This window comes from Vicugna pacos, unplaced genomic scaffold, assembly GCF_048564905.1.
Source record: "Vicugna pacos unplaced genomic scaffold, VicPac4 scaffold_21, whole genome shotgun sequence".
Taxonomy (NCBI): Eukaryota; Metazoa; Chordata; class Mammalia; order Artiodactyla; family Camelidae; genus Vicugna; species Vicugna pacos.
This window is the reverse complement of record NW_027328742.1, coordinates 16,561,854-16,581,267: the sequence shown is the minus strand read 5'-3', so window position 1 is coordinate 16,581,267 and position 19,414 is coordinate 16,561,854. Positions and strand designations below refer to the sequence as shown.

Sequence of the window (19,414 nt, the reverse complement as noted above, 5' to 3'; positions counted from 1 at the left end):
TTATCATTTGAAATTATATTTTCTTAAACGTACTTGACAAAATTTAAAACTCAGTGTAAAAGGTGAAGTACTATCTTTCCACCACTCCTTAACCTAGGATCCACTATTTTGTCATTCAGTAAACACTGATTTCTTGATTAGGTGCCTACTTACTGTTCTAGACATATTTAGAATTAAATGACAGGTTTAAGGCCACACAGAACCTTAGTAATAAAGCTATAAAATCTTTAAAAATATCTAGTCAATTCATTCAGATGCTTGTTCTACTATTTTGTTATTTAGTGCAACTTACTTATTCCTTATCAGGCCATTCAAATTTTTTTTTATTTTGCATTTAAAAACAATAATTTTACCCCTCAAATGAACTGTTTTCAGTGAAATTATAACACCAAAAATAGGGCACCATTAAATTAAAGCCAACTTACTTTTAGCTTAACTCTTATTTTATTTTGGCTGTTACCATTTTGTCTGTCTTATATTTACAAGGAGAAAATATGGTTTGAAGAGTTTTAAGGAAGCTCTATCACTGGCTATAAGTGATTAAATTTAAAAAATTATTTCTTCCTAGTAATTTCTGTTGTTTCTAAACTGGACAACTTTCTTTCCATTAATATAATGTTGGAACAGCTGCATTCAGTTCTGTTTTTGGCATAAAGGATGCCGGGACAGCACCAGCTCTAGAATGAATCAAGCACAAGTATCTTCTACTTTGTAATTTGGGGAAATACACTCCTCATTAGCCACCGATCACCTGCAGGTTCCTCCTCCGCAGTCACCACAGCTACGTATGTTACATTTACATTCACAAACTGCTACAGTATGTTTAAATGGTCAGTTTTAATTCAAGATACGGTTTATTCTTCATATAATCTTAATATTACTAAATGTAAAAAAGGAAAAAAAAAAGGACAGATCCATAGCAATAGCTAAAACCTCAATCTGCTCATTAGCATTTTCTCTTGCTAAGTGCCTGCCTGAGGTCAAATGAACAGAAGATCCAACTGTCAGGTGAAGGGACGCATTACACCGGATAGGTTTCAGCTCAGGACCTGATGATAACAGTTTTATTAGAATATAAGAGCAGGTATATAATTGGTACATCCCCTATATTTTTAACCACGGGGGAGGGGAGGGGGGTAGGTAACTGAATGAAATTATATTGTGTCTCTTACCTAAAGAATGTGCAGCTGTGGTTTTGGAGCTAAAAAACCGGCCAAGCCCAAGATCTCCAAGTTTGACCACCCCAGTGGCTGTAATGAACACATTAGCTGGTTTTATATCTGTGAATAAATGGGATCAGGTGAAAGATGATGTCAGTTTAGGTGAAATATTCAAGGGTTTAAAAACCACTTTTCATCACAGAATTTAAAACATATCTTAAAAATGGAAGTCAGTTTGAATTTTGAACCAATTATTTTGAGAAATTTTCATATATCCTAATACTTCTGAGTTCTCAGTCCTCTGACAGAAAACCATCCATCAATGCAGGATTTAAAATGCACCTTGCTTTCCACTTTCAAATACACTTCTGTGAAATTCAAAGTATAAAATAAATCTGTGCCTTTCTTATATCAATTTTAAATAAGCTATCTTACTAATTAGTGATTTATTGATATGTTTACATAAAATAGAAAATCTTAACTTCATTATTATTTACTTACCAAAATTATGTTATTATTTACTTAGATGACCTTAGAAATTTTAATTGCTTAAATAAATTTAAGCTGAAGTTTTTCACACCCTAAAAATCAACGGATCAATTCCTTCATGATGTAACCTTCATACATTTTGCCCTACCATTTGACTAATACTCAAGAATATATTAAGAGTGAATGCTGATAATTAAAAATCTAAGTAGCTATAATGTATGCTGTTCATAAAAAAAGAAAACCTCTTCCTTATGTATATTCAACTGCTTCCTGCATCTATTTTTTTTCCTTTACTAACATAGTCAGTAAAAAAAAAAAAGTCAAACAGAAAAATAACTAATTCTCATTCTTATTTAAAACCAAGCAGGGCTTCACTTAAAAGCTTATCATTCTAGTAAAATTACAATTTGGAAATACATTACTTAGGAAAGCACAGTAATATGCAGTGACTGGAAGGCATTTACTCTCAGACGGCCTGGTAACGTGTGTTGTTTAGAACTGCGCTAAGTGGCCCGTGGCTTACTGACTCACCTCGGTGCATGACCCGCCGAGAATGCATGTGCTCCGGCGCACTGCAGAGCTGGACAAAGTACTTCCAAACGGTTCTTTCAGGAATTAGCCTCTTTTGTTTCTTAAAATGCTGTTCGATAAATTAAAAATAAGATTTAAAAAACCTAAAATACCTTCACACTAGATTCTGATGTGCAAAAGCCTTAAATCAGAAAAACACCTACTTTTATCTACCTGCCCTCATCTTAAAAACATGAATTTCCACATTGAAATGATTCTAAGATTTTTACCTGACATAATGCTTAAATTTCTCCCAGCATATCTCAAGTTAGCACAGGTCATATCACTACATCTCTGTGATGTCCACCTATTTCAAAACAATTAACATCCATGTAAAATAATTTCTTATCCTAAAAGTAGGAGGTCAAATTTTATTGTAAGAAAAGCCAGAATGAAAAAGTCTAGATCTGAAGATAATTATTTTCATTGCAAGACAGTTCTTCTCTTGACAAAAGGCTTCACTATGAATTCCTTTTAAATGCTGAACCCTGGTGATATGAAATATCACTTAATTTATTAAAAATTAAACAAATAAAAGGGATTTATGTGAAAAATTTTCATGAATATTCACTGCATATTACAAGTCAAACTTTGCCTTGAATGAATGAAACTAAACTTCATGGAAGAAAAACGTCACAGGAAGACCGGTGCAAAAAGCAGAGCACAGAAAGGCTGCACTGGAGAGGGGTGGCACCTTGTACAAAGGGGAGATACCTCGTACAAAAGGGCGAGACCTAAAATAAACTGCAAAACCAAAGGGCTGTATTCAGGCCTGCTCTCCTACAGGGCACTGGCTGGAAGGGGACACCAGTAATACGCTCATTCAAGAGCAACGCTCTTGGCTTCATGAGATCTATAATGATTCTTTACGTAAAAATTATTTTTCAAAAATAAAAATGTAACTGGTTTCCTACTTGGCAAAATTTCTAAATAACCAAAATGAAGTACTGTATCAGATAATTTTAACTTTATTATTGATAGATAGATAGACAGACAGACAGACATATATCAACATTTAAAGATGTGCTTTAATGTGTTTTATCTGCATTTTTGGAAGTTTTACTAATTTGATTTCTGGATTACTGAATACGGTACTTCAGCCATTTCAGCAAAACAACAGGCTCAGTTTCCACCCTCGTGAGCAGGTGAAGGCAGCTGAAAGGGAAACAGAAAGGGGCAGCCTGCTGCCGCCCCTCCTTCATCCCCAGCAAAGGAGCAGATCTGCTGTCTCACATGCGCTCAACACATCAAAGGACAAAGCTTTAAGGAAAGATGAGTAACTTTTGGTTAATCTTTACTGTAACACACACTATAGAAATGAATTTACTGGCAATTTCAATGGCTATTATATTAGTAGCAAAAACCAAGTAACAATAAGGTGACCAGGTAATTAAAAAGCAAATCAGGGCTATTACTGAAATGGTGGAAACCTCCCATATCATGTTTCAATATTAAGTCTTATTAATTGCAGGCTGTGTCGGCATCAGTTTTCTTTCTGTGGGGGCAGAGCTGCAAAATCAGCTCTTACACATAATTTTCTCTCAGACTTGGAATGAGTCCAAATCAAGCCTGTCTCTCCCTGACGCTGGATTAGCATATCAGAAGACTGTTTGATGTCAACACAAGATGGGGACCAGGTTGCTTTCCAGTTAAAAATAAATACACCATATCATGTAAGTATCAGACCATGAAAGAAAATTTTATGCTTTAATATAGATTCTGAAATCATCATAATTATAATTAACTTCACAGTTTAAAGTCCCATCATTAAAAAATAAATCATATATAAAGGAAAGGGCAGAATGAAAAGACTGCCTCAAAATGGAAGTCGTGAACAGGCCAAGATGGCCTGATTGTTTTCATGTCTTCATATTCTTCTCTCAGATTGTTTCTATCAACAAATTAAAGATGGTAACAATAAACTGTATCAATACAAGGCTACCTAGACAGAACACTTGGCAAAATGTAAGTATCCAAATTAGTAACACGTTTTTGAAGAATGATTTTATGAATTTGATTTGATCAAAAGCAGTTTCATTATGTCATTGATAGCTCCCAATATTTTTTATGTGTCTGTTTAAACATACGCTGTTTTCCAACCATCCTTGAGTGGAGGCTTTTTTGAGAAAACCAATGCTTATGATGAGACAAGTCTGTCTGTTCTGATGGTGGCACTGTTGACCATCTCTTAAAAAGAGAATGAACAGGAAAAAGGCAGTGAAAATTTGAATTCTTTTTACTACTGATAAAATGTATGTTAGCACTACAAAGGAGGAAATTTCATAATGCCACAGTATTAAAAAAAAAGAACAACTTTCTCTTAACTTATTCTAATATATACACATCTTTTAAAAGTTAATTATCTAGTCAAGTGACACTGCAAAAATCCTATTTTTCTCTGAAAAAAAAAAGACAGCCCCACATATTCAGGTCTAGAGTCAGAAAAAAAAAATCTAATGCGAACATATAGAAATAAAAAATATACATTTACTTGTCATGTGATAAGTTTCTAATAAAGCAATAATTTTTTAAAGGTTGGTATCAAAGACTTATGTGAAAAAACATGGGATATGGCATTTTTACTATATATTATAAAATAGAAATTAAACTTTTTACATCTGAAAATAAAATATCTAAAAAGTCATGAAAATGCAGAAATCAGCACTGAGGAATACCTGACCACTTGGACAGAATTTTTATTTAGTCTTCTTTTAAAGTAGGTTCATCTTTTTTCCATGCAAAGCTTCAAGTGTTGTTTATTTTAGAAACATATTTTCTACCTCCATCAACATTATTCAAAAAAAACTGAACATTATTCACATCACAAAATAGACATAACAAAAAGCTAGTCGATGTACATATAAAATGTATATACAAACATCAGATTATAGCTTATCCTCACTTGTGAAATTCAGCATATCTGGTAAAGCACACGTGCAGGGTCACTGAAGTCGTGTGTATTAATATAGAAGAGGCTAGCTGATGCAAGCTGCTTCCACTCAAAGATTTTTGGAAAATAGTCACATCACTTTTTTTTTTTAATTGTCAAACATCCTCCTACAAATTAAACGCCCAAACCGAATTACACGGTGGATACTGATTATCAAGTACCAGTTTTTGGACTCAGCTGGGTCGCCTGGTGCCTGAATCTAGACACCTCTACTCCACGCAGAACACACATTTCTCGTTTCTATGTTTTGCGATTCTGGCATTCCTCCTCCAGAAATCTCGGGAAAAGTGTCAGTGATACTAACTAGCATAAACTCAGCCACAAAGAGAACAGGAAATTCTGTTTTGTAAATAAGTTTGTCCTTTTTTTTTAGATTTCACATATAAGTGGTGTCATCTGTTATTTTTCTATGACTGAAGCATTACGCTGTACATCAGAAATTGACACAACATTGTAAACTGACTATACCTCAATAAATATATACACATATATGCGCACACAAAAAAGAAAATTATCTTCTTGTTTGATTAAAAAATTAATCTCCATAGTGTATCAAAACATTTAAGCCCACAGTTTGATATGTTAATCTTTAAAGAAGAAAGTTTCAGACAAAACATCCAGAACCACCGGGCCGGCTTCATGGGCGTGCAGCCTGGACAGTCACGCAGGAGTGACTTGGTGTGATGCTCTGTTCTGCCATCTAGAAATCCTTCACCATTTGTTCACAAGGGGACCCACAATTATGTAGCTGGTCCTGGGAACCATATACCAAGCATCCTTTGGAAGTGCGCTGCTGTAGTTAAAAACAGAACCAGAAAAACAACAACAAATACAATCCTGGCAGACAAGTCATCTCTGAAGAAGATTAGGAGAAATGGTAATTAAATAATGAGAAATGACGAAGGCAAGGAGAACCGGAGCTGCAGGCACCAGCTGCTCCATCCCTTCCAGACGTCTGACCAGAGGGAGTCGTTCATGTTCAACACGAGGAAACACTTCCTGCTCGGGAGTGCTGGCAAGTGCTTAATGTGCCACACACATAATCCACAGTCACCTTTTAATAGCAGACCTGCTGGTGAGGCTTGACAGGCATGGCTGTGTGACCTTGAACAAATCACTTAATCTTGCTGGGCCTCGGTGTCCTCACTATACTGAGCAGAGTTTGGGGGTGATCTGTGTGGTCCCCACCACTATGGTGCCACCATCTCAGTTATTTGTAATTATGTCTGATGGGCACTATTTTTCACACTTAAAAATAATAAATTTTACTGGCATGTCCTGTCTTTAAATCTCCAGTTAACAGAAACAAGGGAAAAAACTAACAGTATCTCAAAGATCCCCACAGGTCTAGTTAATACTATATCCAGTCGCCACAGGAGATGACAGGTTGTCAGAGTGCTTCGTGACATTCGTCATCAGAAAGGATGTTGTGTTGCCAAACATTTCTGTGATCACAATGTACCTTCATAAGACTACATTTTGCAATGGTTATTTCAAAGAATTAAATTTACAGAGATTGGGTGATGGAAAAGATAGAATGCTTCTAAAAGTGTAACTTGACAGTTCTAAGTGTGATTTTTATTATACATAGATCTTTCTCTGGAAACACTTTCCCTGTGAAGGTATAAGCAGGTCTCAACAGACTAAACCGTACAAGCACTTGCTGCAGACAATTTGGGGAATTACATAAACGCATAAAATAGTTACGCCTCAAGTAGGACTTGGTCCTGTAATGCTAATTTGCATTTAGGCACCTTAAAGTGCTTTAGGAGATGTGAGTAGAATGGGCCTGGCGGCCAGGAGCTCACTAAAAATACTTATCACCTGAGTCTCATTTTATCCCCTTTGATAAAATATTTCCCATGCAAGAGCTACTAGTCTTCCTTCCCTATAATGCTTGAAAAATCTGCTGAGAGTACTCAGCTGTTTCTAGATAATAATTTAATAGAATATCAACATAATCTATCCACAAAGCAAAATCACATGGCTAATAATGGGAGTGGAAATTTTACTTTATTTTATGATATAAAATATGAAACAGATAAAGATTATTTTTCTGAGCAATTAAACCCCGGGGGAAAAAAGAGAAAGTTATTCAACAAACAAGAATAATAAGCTCCTACAACGTCACAATGTTCTCCCCCACCCCAAAAGCTGTCCTCTGAGAGTTGGTACATCAATATCAAGGAGACTTAGGATTTTTCTGAAAATCAGTGAAAAACATAAGAATGCACCATAACTACTACAGGGAATGGTGCCTGTGTTGCTGCCATGCGGATAATTCTTAAGGGGAGCCTCCATGTTCCTAAAACTGAAGGGAAAATCCTTGCAAATACTGGCGATGTCTTCTCTGCTGCATCAGCGCACTAGAGACAGGGGGGTGGGGGGGTGAGACAGCAAAGCAGAGCGCCAGCCTTCCGGAAGACACAGACGGTCACGAAGATAAACGGAAGCACTGCCTCTTCAATGAACTCTTTCTGGTTATGTTAAACCAGACAGCAGTGAGACAGCTGGAAAGATATTTCAATATCCTTAATGAACAAGGAAAACAAAGTCTCCCGGTAGAAATCTGAATGAAAAATAATGGGGCGGGGGCTGGACCTCTTCTCCCTACTCGACTGTCCACAGACCTGCAGGTTGGGGTGGTAAATGGGTTTCAAAAGGCAGCTTTCAGTCCATATTAAACTTCAAATAAAAGGAGCAGAAAGTTCCTTGAAAGTTATGTTTTAACTTTTCCCAGGTAAACACAGTTCCAAGCTTACCCATCACTGTTTCATTATGCTCACGGAGCTCCATACTGGTCACGATGGGACATCATTTTTGACACTCTAAGTTTGACACTATTTAGGGACTTTAATAAAGTGAAATACTGCTACCAGACTTCTTAGGTGTGAAAGAAAACCCAAGTGGTATTTTATCAGTAACACTGCTTCTATAAAAACGCTGCTGTATGACACACCTGCACACACATGTCACAGAGACAGAAACCTACGTGCATGCACAGAGGTGTGCACGCTTGTGCAGCAGCCTACGTCCACAGGTGCAATTCTGTGTGGTTTTTCAGATACAGACACTCACTTGTAACCTTAAGACTTCTGAATGACTCTAAAGTCATATACAGTACACGGCAGACAACAATCTTATACAAGAGGCTCAGTTCGGCAGGAAACAGACCGCATCTGGCATTACGGGCAGGTCTCACCGCTGCCCGGCTTGGGCTGCACACTTTGTGCTGAGACGGAACGTGCACATCTCCCAATAACTGTAAATCAGGGTGAGCAGAGACAGATGGCACTGCTGGGAAGATTTTATTGCTTTAAAGATCCAAAGGTCAAGACTGTAAAAGACATTTCAAAGCGATTTTATTTCCAGTACAGCCTCTAAATTTGGGCAAGTACAAATAAAAACATGTCTGCAAATGTGAAAAACAACCACACCACGAAGGTGAACAAGATTTACAAGTTACGATATTTGAAGATAATAATTATCTCCAAAACACTGTTGATACTTTAGCTAGCTTATCAAAGTCTGTGGTAAGCAGAATTCTACGACACATCTCACCCCTCGAAATTCTCTGGTTCTGGGAACCGCCCCCAACCTTGAGTGTGAGCTGGGTGCGCTTATGATGAACTAGCAGCCCCACGTTATGTTTTCTGTGTGGCAGGAAGGATTTACAGATGCAGTTGAGGTTCTAAACAGGCTGTTTTTGGAAAGCAGGAAATTGTCTTGGGTAGACATGACCTAGTCGGGTAAATCCGTCGAAGTCAGAGAGATTCAAAGCCAGAGACTCTCCTGGGGCCCCGAGGGAGCAAACTGCCAGGCCGTGGAGAGGCCACATGGCAGGAAGAGCAGGCAGGCTCGAGGACCAGGGGTCGGCACCCCTTGGCAAGCAGGAGAGTGGGGACTTCAGTCACACAACCACAAGGAGCTGAATTCTCCCAACAGTCAGTGAACAGGAAAGAAAACCCCAAACCTCGGATAAGATCAATTCTGAGACCCTGAGCAGAGAACTCACTAACCACTATGTGAAGTCACTCACCCTCCAAAATTGTGAAATACTAAATTTTTGTTGTTTTAAGCTGCTAAGTTTGTGGTAATTGGCAAAAACTAACACAAAGTGCATGTCTAAACACAGTAAAAGTCAATGTAAAAAATTAACACTATGTCTCTACAAAAGACTCTTAAGGCGCCTACCAAGTTTAAAAGGAAAGACACACAGGTGGTAACGATGTAGAAAATACAAAGCTGACAATCCAAGAAAACAGTCCTACATCTCAAAATATTAGTAGGAAGAGACAGCAGGAGGAGACAGCCTAGCTCAGGAACAAGACAAGGATGCCCATGCTCCCCACCCCTGATACCACAGATGGGGAGAACCTTCCCCAGCAATCAGGCAAGAAAATAAACAAATAAAAGGCATCAGAACTGGGTAGGAAGAAGCAAAATTGTCTCTGTGTGAAGCTGACATGATTTTATACATACAAAATCCTCAACACCCCCCTAAAAACTGTTAGTTCTAATCAAGAAATTCAGTAGAGCTGCAGAATATAAAATTAACATACAAAAATCAGCAGCATTTCTATACTACTGAGTAATAATGAATTATCTGCAAAAGAAATAAAGAATAATAATAAAATAAAAACAATTTCATTTACAGTAGCATCAAAAACAATAAAGTACTTAGGAGTAAACTTAACCAAGGAGATGAAAAATCTCTACTCAGAAAACTACTAGATATTAATGAAACTAATAAAAGAAGACACAAATAAATGGAAAAGAATCCCATGTTCATGATCGGAAAAATTAATATTATTAAAATACCAGTACTACCAAAAGGTATCTATAGATTCAACACAATCCCTATTATGATCACAATGGCATTTTTTAAAGAATTTTACAGAAATTTTAAAATTTATATAGAGCCACAAAAGACCCCAAATAGCCAAAGCAATCCTGAGAAAGAAGGACAAAGCAGGAGGCATGATATGTCCTGATTTCAAACTATACTACAAAGCTACAGTAATCAAAACAGAACAGTACTGGCATAAAAACAGACACACAGATCAATGGAACAGAATCAAGAGCTCAGAATTAAACCCCAGCACTTACAGTCAACTAATATTTGACAAGGGAGCCAAGAATACTCAAGGGAGAATTCAAAAATTCAGTCTCTTCAATAATTGGTGCTGGGAAAATTGGACATCCACATGTAAAAGAATAAAATTAGACCCTTATTTTACATCACTCACAAAAGTTAACTTGAAATGAATTAAAGATTTAAGTGTGAGGCCAGCAACCATGAAAATCCTAGAGAAAACACAGGAACAAAGCAACCTGACATGGGTCTTGGCAATGACTTTTTTGGATATGACACCTAAAGCATAAGCAACGAAATAAAAAAATACACAAGTAGGACTACATCAAATAAAGAGCTTCTGCACAGCAAAAGAAACATCAACAAAGTGAAAAGACAACTTACAGAATGGAAAAAAATATTTGCAAACAAAATAGCTGATGAGGGGTTAATATCCAAAATATACAAAGAACTCATATAACTCAACAGCAAAAACCCACAAATAATCCAATTAACCAGTAGGCAAAAGACCTGAGAGACATTTTTCCAAAGAAGATATATGAATAGCCTACAGGTACGTGAAAAGATGCTCAACATCATTAGCCATTAGGGAAATGCAAATCAAGCATACACTGAGATACCACTTCATGCCTGTTAGAATGGTCATTAAAAAAAAAAAGTCAAGAGATAAATGGTGGCAAGGATATGGAGAAAAGGAACATTTCTGCACCACTGGTGAGACTGTATACTGGTGCAGCCACCATGGAAAAGAGTACAGAGGACCCTCAAAAATTAAAAATAGGACTACCATATGATCTAGCAATTCCACTTCTGGGTATCTATTCAAAGGAAACAAAAACACTAACTCAAAAACATATCTGCCCCCAACCTTCACTGCAGCATTATTTACAACAGCCAAGATATGGAAGCAAACTAAGTGTCCACTGATGAATGAATGGATAAAGAAGTTGTGGCATATATACAGTGGAATATTATTCAGCCATAAAAATGAGAAAATTCTGCCATTTGCAAAAATATGGATGGACTTGAGGGCATTATGCAAAGTGAAATAAGTCAGAGAGAGAGAAATATTGTATGGTGTCCCTTACATGTGGAATCTAAAATACACAAATCTCATAGAAAAAAGAGATTCAATTTGTAGCTATCAGAGGAAGAGGGAAGGAGGCAGGAGGAACTGGAGGACAGTGGTCAAAAGGTACAAACTTTCAGCAGTAAGATAAATAGTGGGGGAGGGTATAGCTCAGTGGTAGAGTTTGTGCTTAGCATGCTCTGGCTAAGGTCCTGGGTTCAAACCTCAGTACTTCCACTTTAAAAAAAATTAATAAAATAAAATGAAAAATACATAAATAAACCTAGTTTCCTCCCCCCAAAAAACAAATAAAAGGTAAGTAAGTACTAGAGATGCAACGTACAGCATGAAGGCTACAGTCAACACTGCCATACGATACAGTGGAGAGCTGTTAAGGGACTAAATCCTCAAAGTCCTCACCACAAGGGAAAAAAAGACTTTTTTTCTTTTTTTGCATTTTCTTTTTATTGTAGGTTTATTTTTGTATATTTTATATGAGATGATGGATGCGAACTAAACTTGCTTCAATATTCATTTCACAATATATTACATGTAAGGCAAATCATTATGCTGCACCCCTTAAACTTATACAGTGATGTATCCCAATTACATCTCGATAAAATGGGGGGGGCACTTAACTAATTATTTGAAATTGTGCCAAACTCTTGGCACAAAATAGATACCCATTTAAATTATTTATATTGCATATTTCACTATGAAAGATTTGTAAGAATAATATTCACTTCCCTCTTAGCCAGTGTGGTGTGGTATGACAATTTTTTGGCAGATAACAAACCTCTAAGTTTCCCCTTAAGAGATTTATTGCATTGGGTTATATTTTGTTTTACTGGTATTTCAGTAAAATATAGCTTTTAAAAAATATAGTGCTAAATACATGCACTTGTATTTTCTTCTACCTCTCTCAAATTGACTTTCTAATGGGCCATTATAAATATAGGAATTTAGAAATAGTTCAGTGAATAAACCGTATTTTAGCAAAATGGGCTATGAAGATTTTAAAATATTTTAGCAATATTTCTATTGACAAATTAAAATAAACAAAGCTCTTGTTAATATATTTCTGAGACTAATCTCTCATCTCCTCTACACTAAGTCTCCATCACCAGATATGTTTCTTGGAAACAGAAGAGTGAAATAAACTGGATTAATAAGGCATCCTACAAAATGGAATATGTACTGGTCCAATTTAGGGTACAATAAAGAAAATATATAGCATATATATATAACAAATTGATAAACTGCAACCTAACTTTTCTAAGAGTCTTTTTCTTTAAATTTCTGACTACTGTTGATAAAGAAATATATGATGAAAAATTCTGGATTTCCTTTTATCCTAAAACTCATCTGGGAAGAATTTCATCTGACCACAGCCTCAGGTATTCCTCTGTCACTAATTAGAGAAATACTGAATATTTCAACTATAAATTACTTAATTATATTTGTCAGTCTGCTCTAAACCAATTAATTATTTACTTGTAAAAATCTTTGATGCAACGCTATCCAGAGGTTCTTTTCTGGAATACAGACCAGGAGCTATATTTCCTCTTCTACCCCAATTAAGCTGAAGAGTTGAGACAGTGAAATATATTACTGAGATGAACAATGATCTGTAACATTACTCACTATAAAGAAATGAAGCATGTTCCTCAGAATCCAAGTATCTACTGCTGTCCTTTATAAGCATTAAGTCACTGCCACATTCCTTCCTAAAAGAAGTTCCTATGATTTTTTCATAATGTAGTCTCTTCTATAAAGAACAGCTTTTAGCACAAATTAGAGTGTTTAGAAAACAATTTTAGAATCTTAGGGCAAAAAAAAAAACCCTTCCTGTATCAGGAAAAGATCATGTTATACCACTACCATTGTTTACCAAAGGGCCCCTGGAACAGGGGAGATAAAGGAAGTGAAACAAGAACATTCTAGCAGCTGTCGGACAGATGGAACATATTCAGAGAGGCACATATAATTACATGTGTGTGCGCATATATTTGTATATATCCCTATAAAAATAGAATACATATATACATACATATTTATCATTCAGCCCTCATAATGACACTCCAAGGCAGGTATTAACCCAATTTCATAGATAAGGAAACAGAATCTCAATCATTAAGATGAAGTAGCTAACTCAAGGTCATGTAGCATCACCTTCTATTGCCCTCAGAGTTCCCAGTAAGGATTTGGCCGTCCTGTTACAAACTACAATTAGACCCTATCTTACTCCTTTATAAAACTTACTACAACTCCAGTTATACAGTTTCCTATGAGTTTTAGTTAAATGCCTCTCGCTCCCACTAGACAATGAGTTTCAAGAAGGCATGAACCATGAATACAGCACGAGGTAAATATCCAATAAATAAATTAAAGAGTGCTGTTTTGAAAGGCCACAAATTGGTATATTTATTTGAAAGAATAATTTGGCAGTATCTGTCATGATTTAAGGGGCACATACCCTATTACCCAGCAGCATTATTTATAGAAATGGATGTAACTCTCCCTTGAATAGAGTGTGTGTGATGCTGTTGTATTGAAATATACAAGGCCTGGTCCTGGAGCTTTCTCTGTAAGGATTAAAAACAACGGAAACAGCGCAAGTGTCTCTCAATAAAGCAACCACTTAGTACACTGCGCTGTGTCTGAGAAAGAATACACACACCAGTACATGTTCTTTCATTTGTGTGTGTCTGAGTGTAAAGATACAAAATGAAGTCAGGAAGGGTTCTGCACGTGCAAGTCAGTGGTCACCTCTGGGGGATGGGAATGCAGGCGGACAGTGAAGGATCTTCATCACTTATATTAAAAAAATTACAAACATTAAGCTTACTAAGTCAACAGAGAGAAAAGCCATTAACTCTGTGTTCTGTTAAAATGCATCCATCTGTGATCATATTAATCCTATTAGATGAAGGGCCAGAAGGGATCTCACAGGTCAGATCCTTCCAAGTGATTAAAATTCATCACTCCCTCCCAATATAACTGGGTATTTGGTCAGGTCTAAAATACCACACTGCAGGAGACATACGTGAATGCAGCCAGGAAATGAGGCTATTCCACCCAAGTGAAACTGCTTGGTCAAACTCTCTACTCTGGGTACTGGGAGAACTTGCTGTGACGGCCGATATGCTGAGACTACTGTAAGGTCTGTAAGTGCAGACTCCAAGAGGATCTGGAAAGCCAGACCCGGAATGTCTTATGTCTTGACTCGGCAGACTGACGGTAAAGGACAAGGTCGTTAAAGGCATACACGATAAAGCCTCCTGGAGAGGGAGGACTGATGTCACTAACCCTTCACAGAGGAGCCGCCCCAGTGCCCTACCAAAGCACAGTAAGCTGCTCTAGAAGCTTCCAACTCACTAGGAATCAGCTGCCACCTTTTATTAAAAAAAAAAAAGTGCCTTAAATAGTCTTTTACATGACAGATACCTTTAAATTTAGTCAGAAGCCCCCAGGGTGTTTTAAGGGTACAGCCATCAATTTTATAATGGCAAGTTACTACTTGTTACCAAACAGAATTCTGTTGTTCTGAATCTTACTGGGGCCACTGGGGCAGCTGATAAAAAATTTCCTTGATGATGTCAATGGACGGCAAGTCTGTTTAAACAGGAAGCTGAGTTCATCACCACAGTAAATATAAGATCACACTGACAAATTTTTCCTCCGTCACTGGCCGGGGAAATCTGAATCTGCTGGGGATGGAGGTAACAGGGCTTCTAGAAGGCACCCTGGCCTTGCGCCAGTTTTCCCAGGCGGGGAAGGGTCAGCGGTGCACTCCTCCAGGTGCCCCGGTGTCTGCCCAGGCACAGCGCCCTAAGTGTGACGTAGGAGCAGCAAAGAAAGAAAACCCGATGGAGAGAGAGCGAGAAACCCTAAAATCAAAATCCTAAACCATCAACTTCTCAATCGACAGCAAGACTTTATAACTGAAGCGGTTTCCTTTACCTGTGTTCAGCGGGGATTTGAGGTACTTCCCCATAGGGGTCTGCCCTCTTCTCCTTCCACTATAAGAATTAAATAGCTCTTATACCTAAAGAAAGGTCTCAGCCAAGAATTTTACACTCATTGTCCCTCTGGCAAGGATAATTTACACTTGCTTTTATATGTCTCATCTTGACAGATAGCTGTTTTGTAAAATTCTGCATTTGTGTATTTGCATTTTTTTAATTTTTAGTTTTTATTTTTTGGGGGGAAGGTAATTAGGAGATTGAACCCAGGACCTCCTGTATGCTAAGCATGTGCTCTACCACTCTAGCTATAACCTCCCCTCATTTGCATTTCTTTTTAAAATTAATACTGTATTTTTAAAAATTGTTAATTAATTTGCAAAGACACATTTTGTTGGTGGTTAGCTGTTTGTGCCACTGGTGGGAAGTCCCTACAACAGAAAGTTAGGTAACTGATTAGAAGTGAGTCATCTTACATGGGACTTAAAACATAAACAGAGTCAGCTTGATAGCATTCTGTGAAAGGATACTCCTTCCTTTTATGCAGTGTTTTTATCATTTAAAAAGCAATTCCTAAACTGTCTCCATCTTACAGATGAGGAAACTGAGCCTAAGAGAAGTTATGTGCATAAGAGTTGAAGCGGCTGACGCTGAACTCACACTAGAGAGCAGGGTTCTTAACCTTCTTAACCGACGCTAGCCAACCCACAAATGCCTTAATCAGAGAGCCTGCAAAGGCTTGTAGTGGAATGCAAATTGTGTATGCACCAGCATTTTCCTGCAAGAAGGTCAAGGGTTTTATTTGATTTTTCAAAGAAGTTTTGTGATACAAAAATCTTTAGGGGTCACTGAAGTAAAATGCATGGATTTTTGCATCAGACAAGCCTAATTTCAAATACCAGTTTTTCTATTTACTAGTAATGATCTTCTCTAAGTGTCAAAATCACCTCCCAGGATCCTTGTGAAGAGTAAACAAGATAATGCCTATCACGCACCTAGCACTGTTTTAAAAAACCCCTTACAGTAACTGCAGGCAGGAGATGACTGGCTGTGCCCCAGTATCTCCTGAGAGACTGAATACACAGACAGACAACGGCCAGACCATGTATAAAAACAGAGCTTTGAGCCACCGTCCTCAGCAAGCCGACCAGGAAGCCAGCCTTTTATCTTTCACAAACTGCCTAGGAAGCCTGCCTGCTCTGCTCTGTCAGACTTGCAGGAGGCCGGGCTGCTCTCACTAGTGGTGATCCAGCAACTTCTGTAACAATCAGCCAGAATGGCCAGGACTTGATTGGTAACTGACAGCTTCCCCAATTTTTGTCCCCGCTTCCAACTTAGGACCAACCAGAGAAAGCCAGCTCACGGGGGAGGATTAGTGAGCTTGCCCACGGCTCCTTCATGCCTGCGGCCTCCAACCTGAAGCCTCCCCTCCTACCCACTATAAATATTTCCTGCTCTTCCATCCGCCTGAGATCTCTGCCAACACGCACACGGCAGTGGTCGATTCCCTTGCTCCGGCAAGCTCACAATTCACAACCCTTGCTTTTCATCTTGTTGGCCTTCACTGACTTCCAGACTGCTGAATTCGTCTTCCAGAGTAATGGAGTCTAGCTGGCACTTGACAGACAGATGAAGACTAGAGACGCCAGCCTCCCTTGCAGGTGGACACGATCAGGACTAAATTCTGGCTAGCAGGTTGGAACGCTGTGTGGCCAGCGTCCGGGGATGTGCCTTGGATACAGCAGCAAATACGCCCAGACCAGCTGTAAACAGGCCTGGTCTCTGAGAATCTGAGATCAGAACTGTCATATTAGCCCCAGAATTTTATGTAGCAGAAAAATACACATAATAACATTAATAATATGGCGACAGCTTCCATTTACATAGCCTTACTAAGTGGGAGGCACTCTTCTAAGCTCTTAGCAAGTATCAATCAATCAATCATTTAAAATAACCCTAGGAAACAGGTTCTCTTCTTACTTTGTTTTGGAGGAGATGTGGCACACAGAAGAAGTGAAGCAGGTTACGAAGTTAAGCCCAAGGATAAGCAGTTTTTAGGCTAGTTTTGGGGGGTTCCTATAATTTGTGGCTCAACTTAAACCCAATGAATGTGCCCTTAGAAAAGAACGTTAATCAACTTTTAAGTCGTCGAATCGGGGTTGGATGCGCAAGTCTGAATTCAAGGCCCACTTTCTCCTTCCATGACTCCCTCCCAAAGCAGGGGCAGCCCAGGTCAGACTGCTCCAGCACCTCCCTCCGCCCCCTGCCTGCTGTCCAGAGATGCAGGATCCAGGGTGATCTGCTGGGTGAAGTCAGCTTTAGCTTACAGAAGACAAGTCCTCGGTCTACTTCCAGGCTGGTGCTGGAGTGTTCATACGTCTAAGTGGACCAGCATCAACCTCCCCAGGCAAACCAGCCTCATAATCAGACCATCACTCTGCCTACCATTTACTACACGCCTACCCCATGTTAAGCAGCATTCTGAGGTCTTTAAAGAATCTCACAAGCCTAAACGTTGAACATACAACTCTATTAGAAAAAACAAATCTTTAGTTTAAAAAAAAAAACAACTTACCTTTATCATTCTGGATAGGTCACCAGCATCTCCTAGTTCCAAAACTATGTTTAGTTCATTATCCTCAATGAATGATGCATAATATTTAATTACATTTGGGTGGTTGAGTTGCTGAGAAAAAAAAACAGGCACCAAAATTTTTCTTACTGTACATTCCCAAGAGTCACTTACAGTTTCATAACTTAAGAATAAACTTAGTTAAAATGCCTTTCAAGTTACAGAAATCTTAATATGACTGTATTTTTCTTTAACCTAGTGAATTTTTAAACAAGTATTATAGTTATTGAAAGTAAAACTAGATAACAATGAACTTTAATATTCTTTACTAGAAATAATAAATTACACACTTAAAATTTTAAAAAGTATTGCTATGCCCAATAAATATACACATATGCGTATAAATGACAGAATTAAATCACTAACCATCAAAAAGTATATCCTTCAAAATGGTAACTGTCATTTAAGGGCACTCAATAGCAAATGAAGTATCCCTTTTCACTCCTACTTTGACGTTAAGGCTGAGCCAAGGATAACTCCAACCAGCGGTAAAAATCTAGCATCTACTATCTTGTATCTAAATACAGCTTTTACATCAAATAATACAAACAGTCTGAATTTATCTATGTGGTTGATTCATAAAATCCTAAGAAAAATTTCAGAAATATATGCATCAAGCTATACACATTTACAATCTTTTTGTTTAATCTTTAAGCGAGTTAACATATAAGACAAATAGTTTCTCAAAGAAACTTACTCAAGAATTACCCTAGCGAGTATGTGCATGATTATCTTCTCTTCTTTATACTTACAGGTTTTCCCCCCACATTTTCTATGATGATATATTATTTCTCTAACAAAGGTTTATTAAAGCAATGACTTCATGTAGCAAGAAATAACTACAACTTACAGAAAAGTGGAAAGCATGGTTCATTTTGATCTTACTCTTATCTTTTTGAATAAATCTGATTCATTTCAGGCACAAACAAAATTGGCATAAAAAAACCAAGTCTTATCTAAAAATTAAAAATATATTTCTCAAAAGAAATTTCACTACAATAAATGCAGTATGAAGATGACTAAAATTTCAGTCATATTCTCTGAGTGGATGAGAAACTGAAAAGATAATTCCGACATTCTCTTTACATCATCCTTTCTAAATCTGAAAAAAAGATACAGAAATATTATTTTTAAAATGGGAGCCATTTGATTCAGTCCACATTCTCAATATATCACATCTTGTGATATATGCGTTTATATTACTTAACATTTAGAACATGTCTAACTGGGATGGTCAAGAAAAACTTTCTTCAATGTTTTATGTCTTTTTTATTAATTTCCTAGTTTGAAATGGGAAAAAAAGCTAATCCTACCAAATGTTCCATTTAAATTATTTTATAATGAATTCAAAAGGTAACTGCATTCTTCAATATTCTGACTTCAAATTTATATATAATGTTATCTGAAATCAGTGTGGCCTATGTTATGTCTCAAAAATCTTTTTGCTTATAAGTGGATATTTTAATAAATCACTTTTATTTACA

The 19,414-nt window shown here is 37.4% G+C and overlaps 1 protein-coding gene across 1 annotated transcript in view; it reads right to left on the bottom strand.

Moving 5' to 3' along the window:
* LOC140694412 (serine/threonine-protein kinase Nek7-like) overlaps positions 1-19,414 on the bottom strand; it is a 71,914-nt gene that overhangs the window by 29,609 nt on the left and 22,891 nt on the right. Inside the window, exons 4-6 of the mRNA XM_072957670.1 lie at positions 17,874-17,984; positions 2,181-2,289; positions 1,173-1,280 (exon numbers count right to left, since the gene is read on the bottom strand). Of these exons, the coding sequence (XP_072813771.1) occupies positions 1,173-1,280; positions 2,181-2,289; positions 17,874-17,984 (328 nt within the window). The remainder of the gene's footprint in view (positions 1-1,172; positions 1,281-2,180; positions 2,290-17,873; positions 17,985-19,414) is intronic.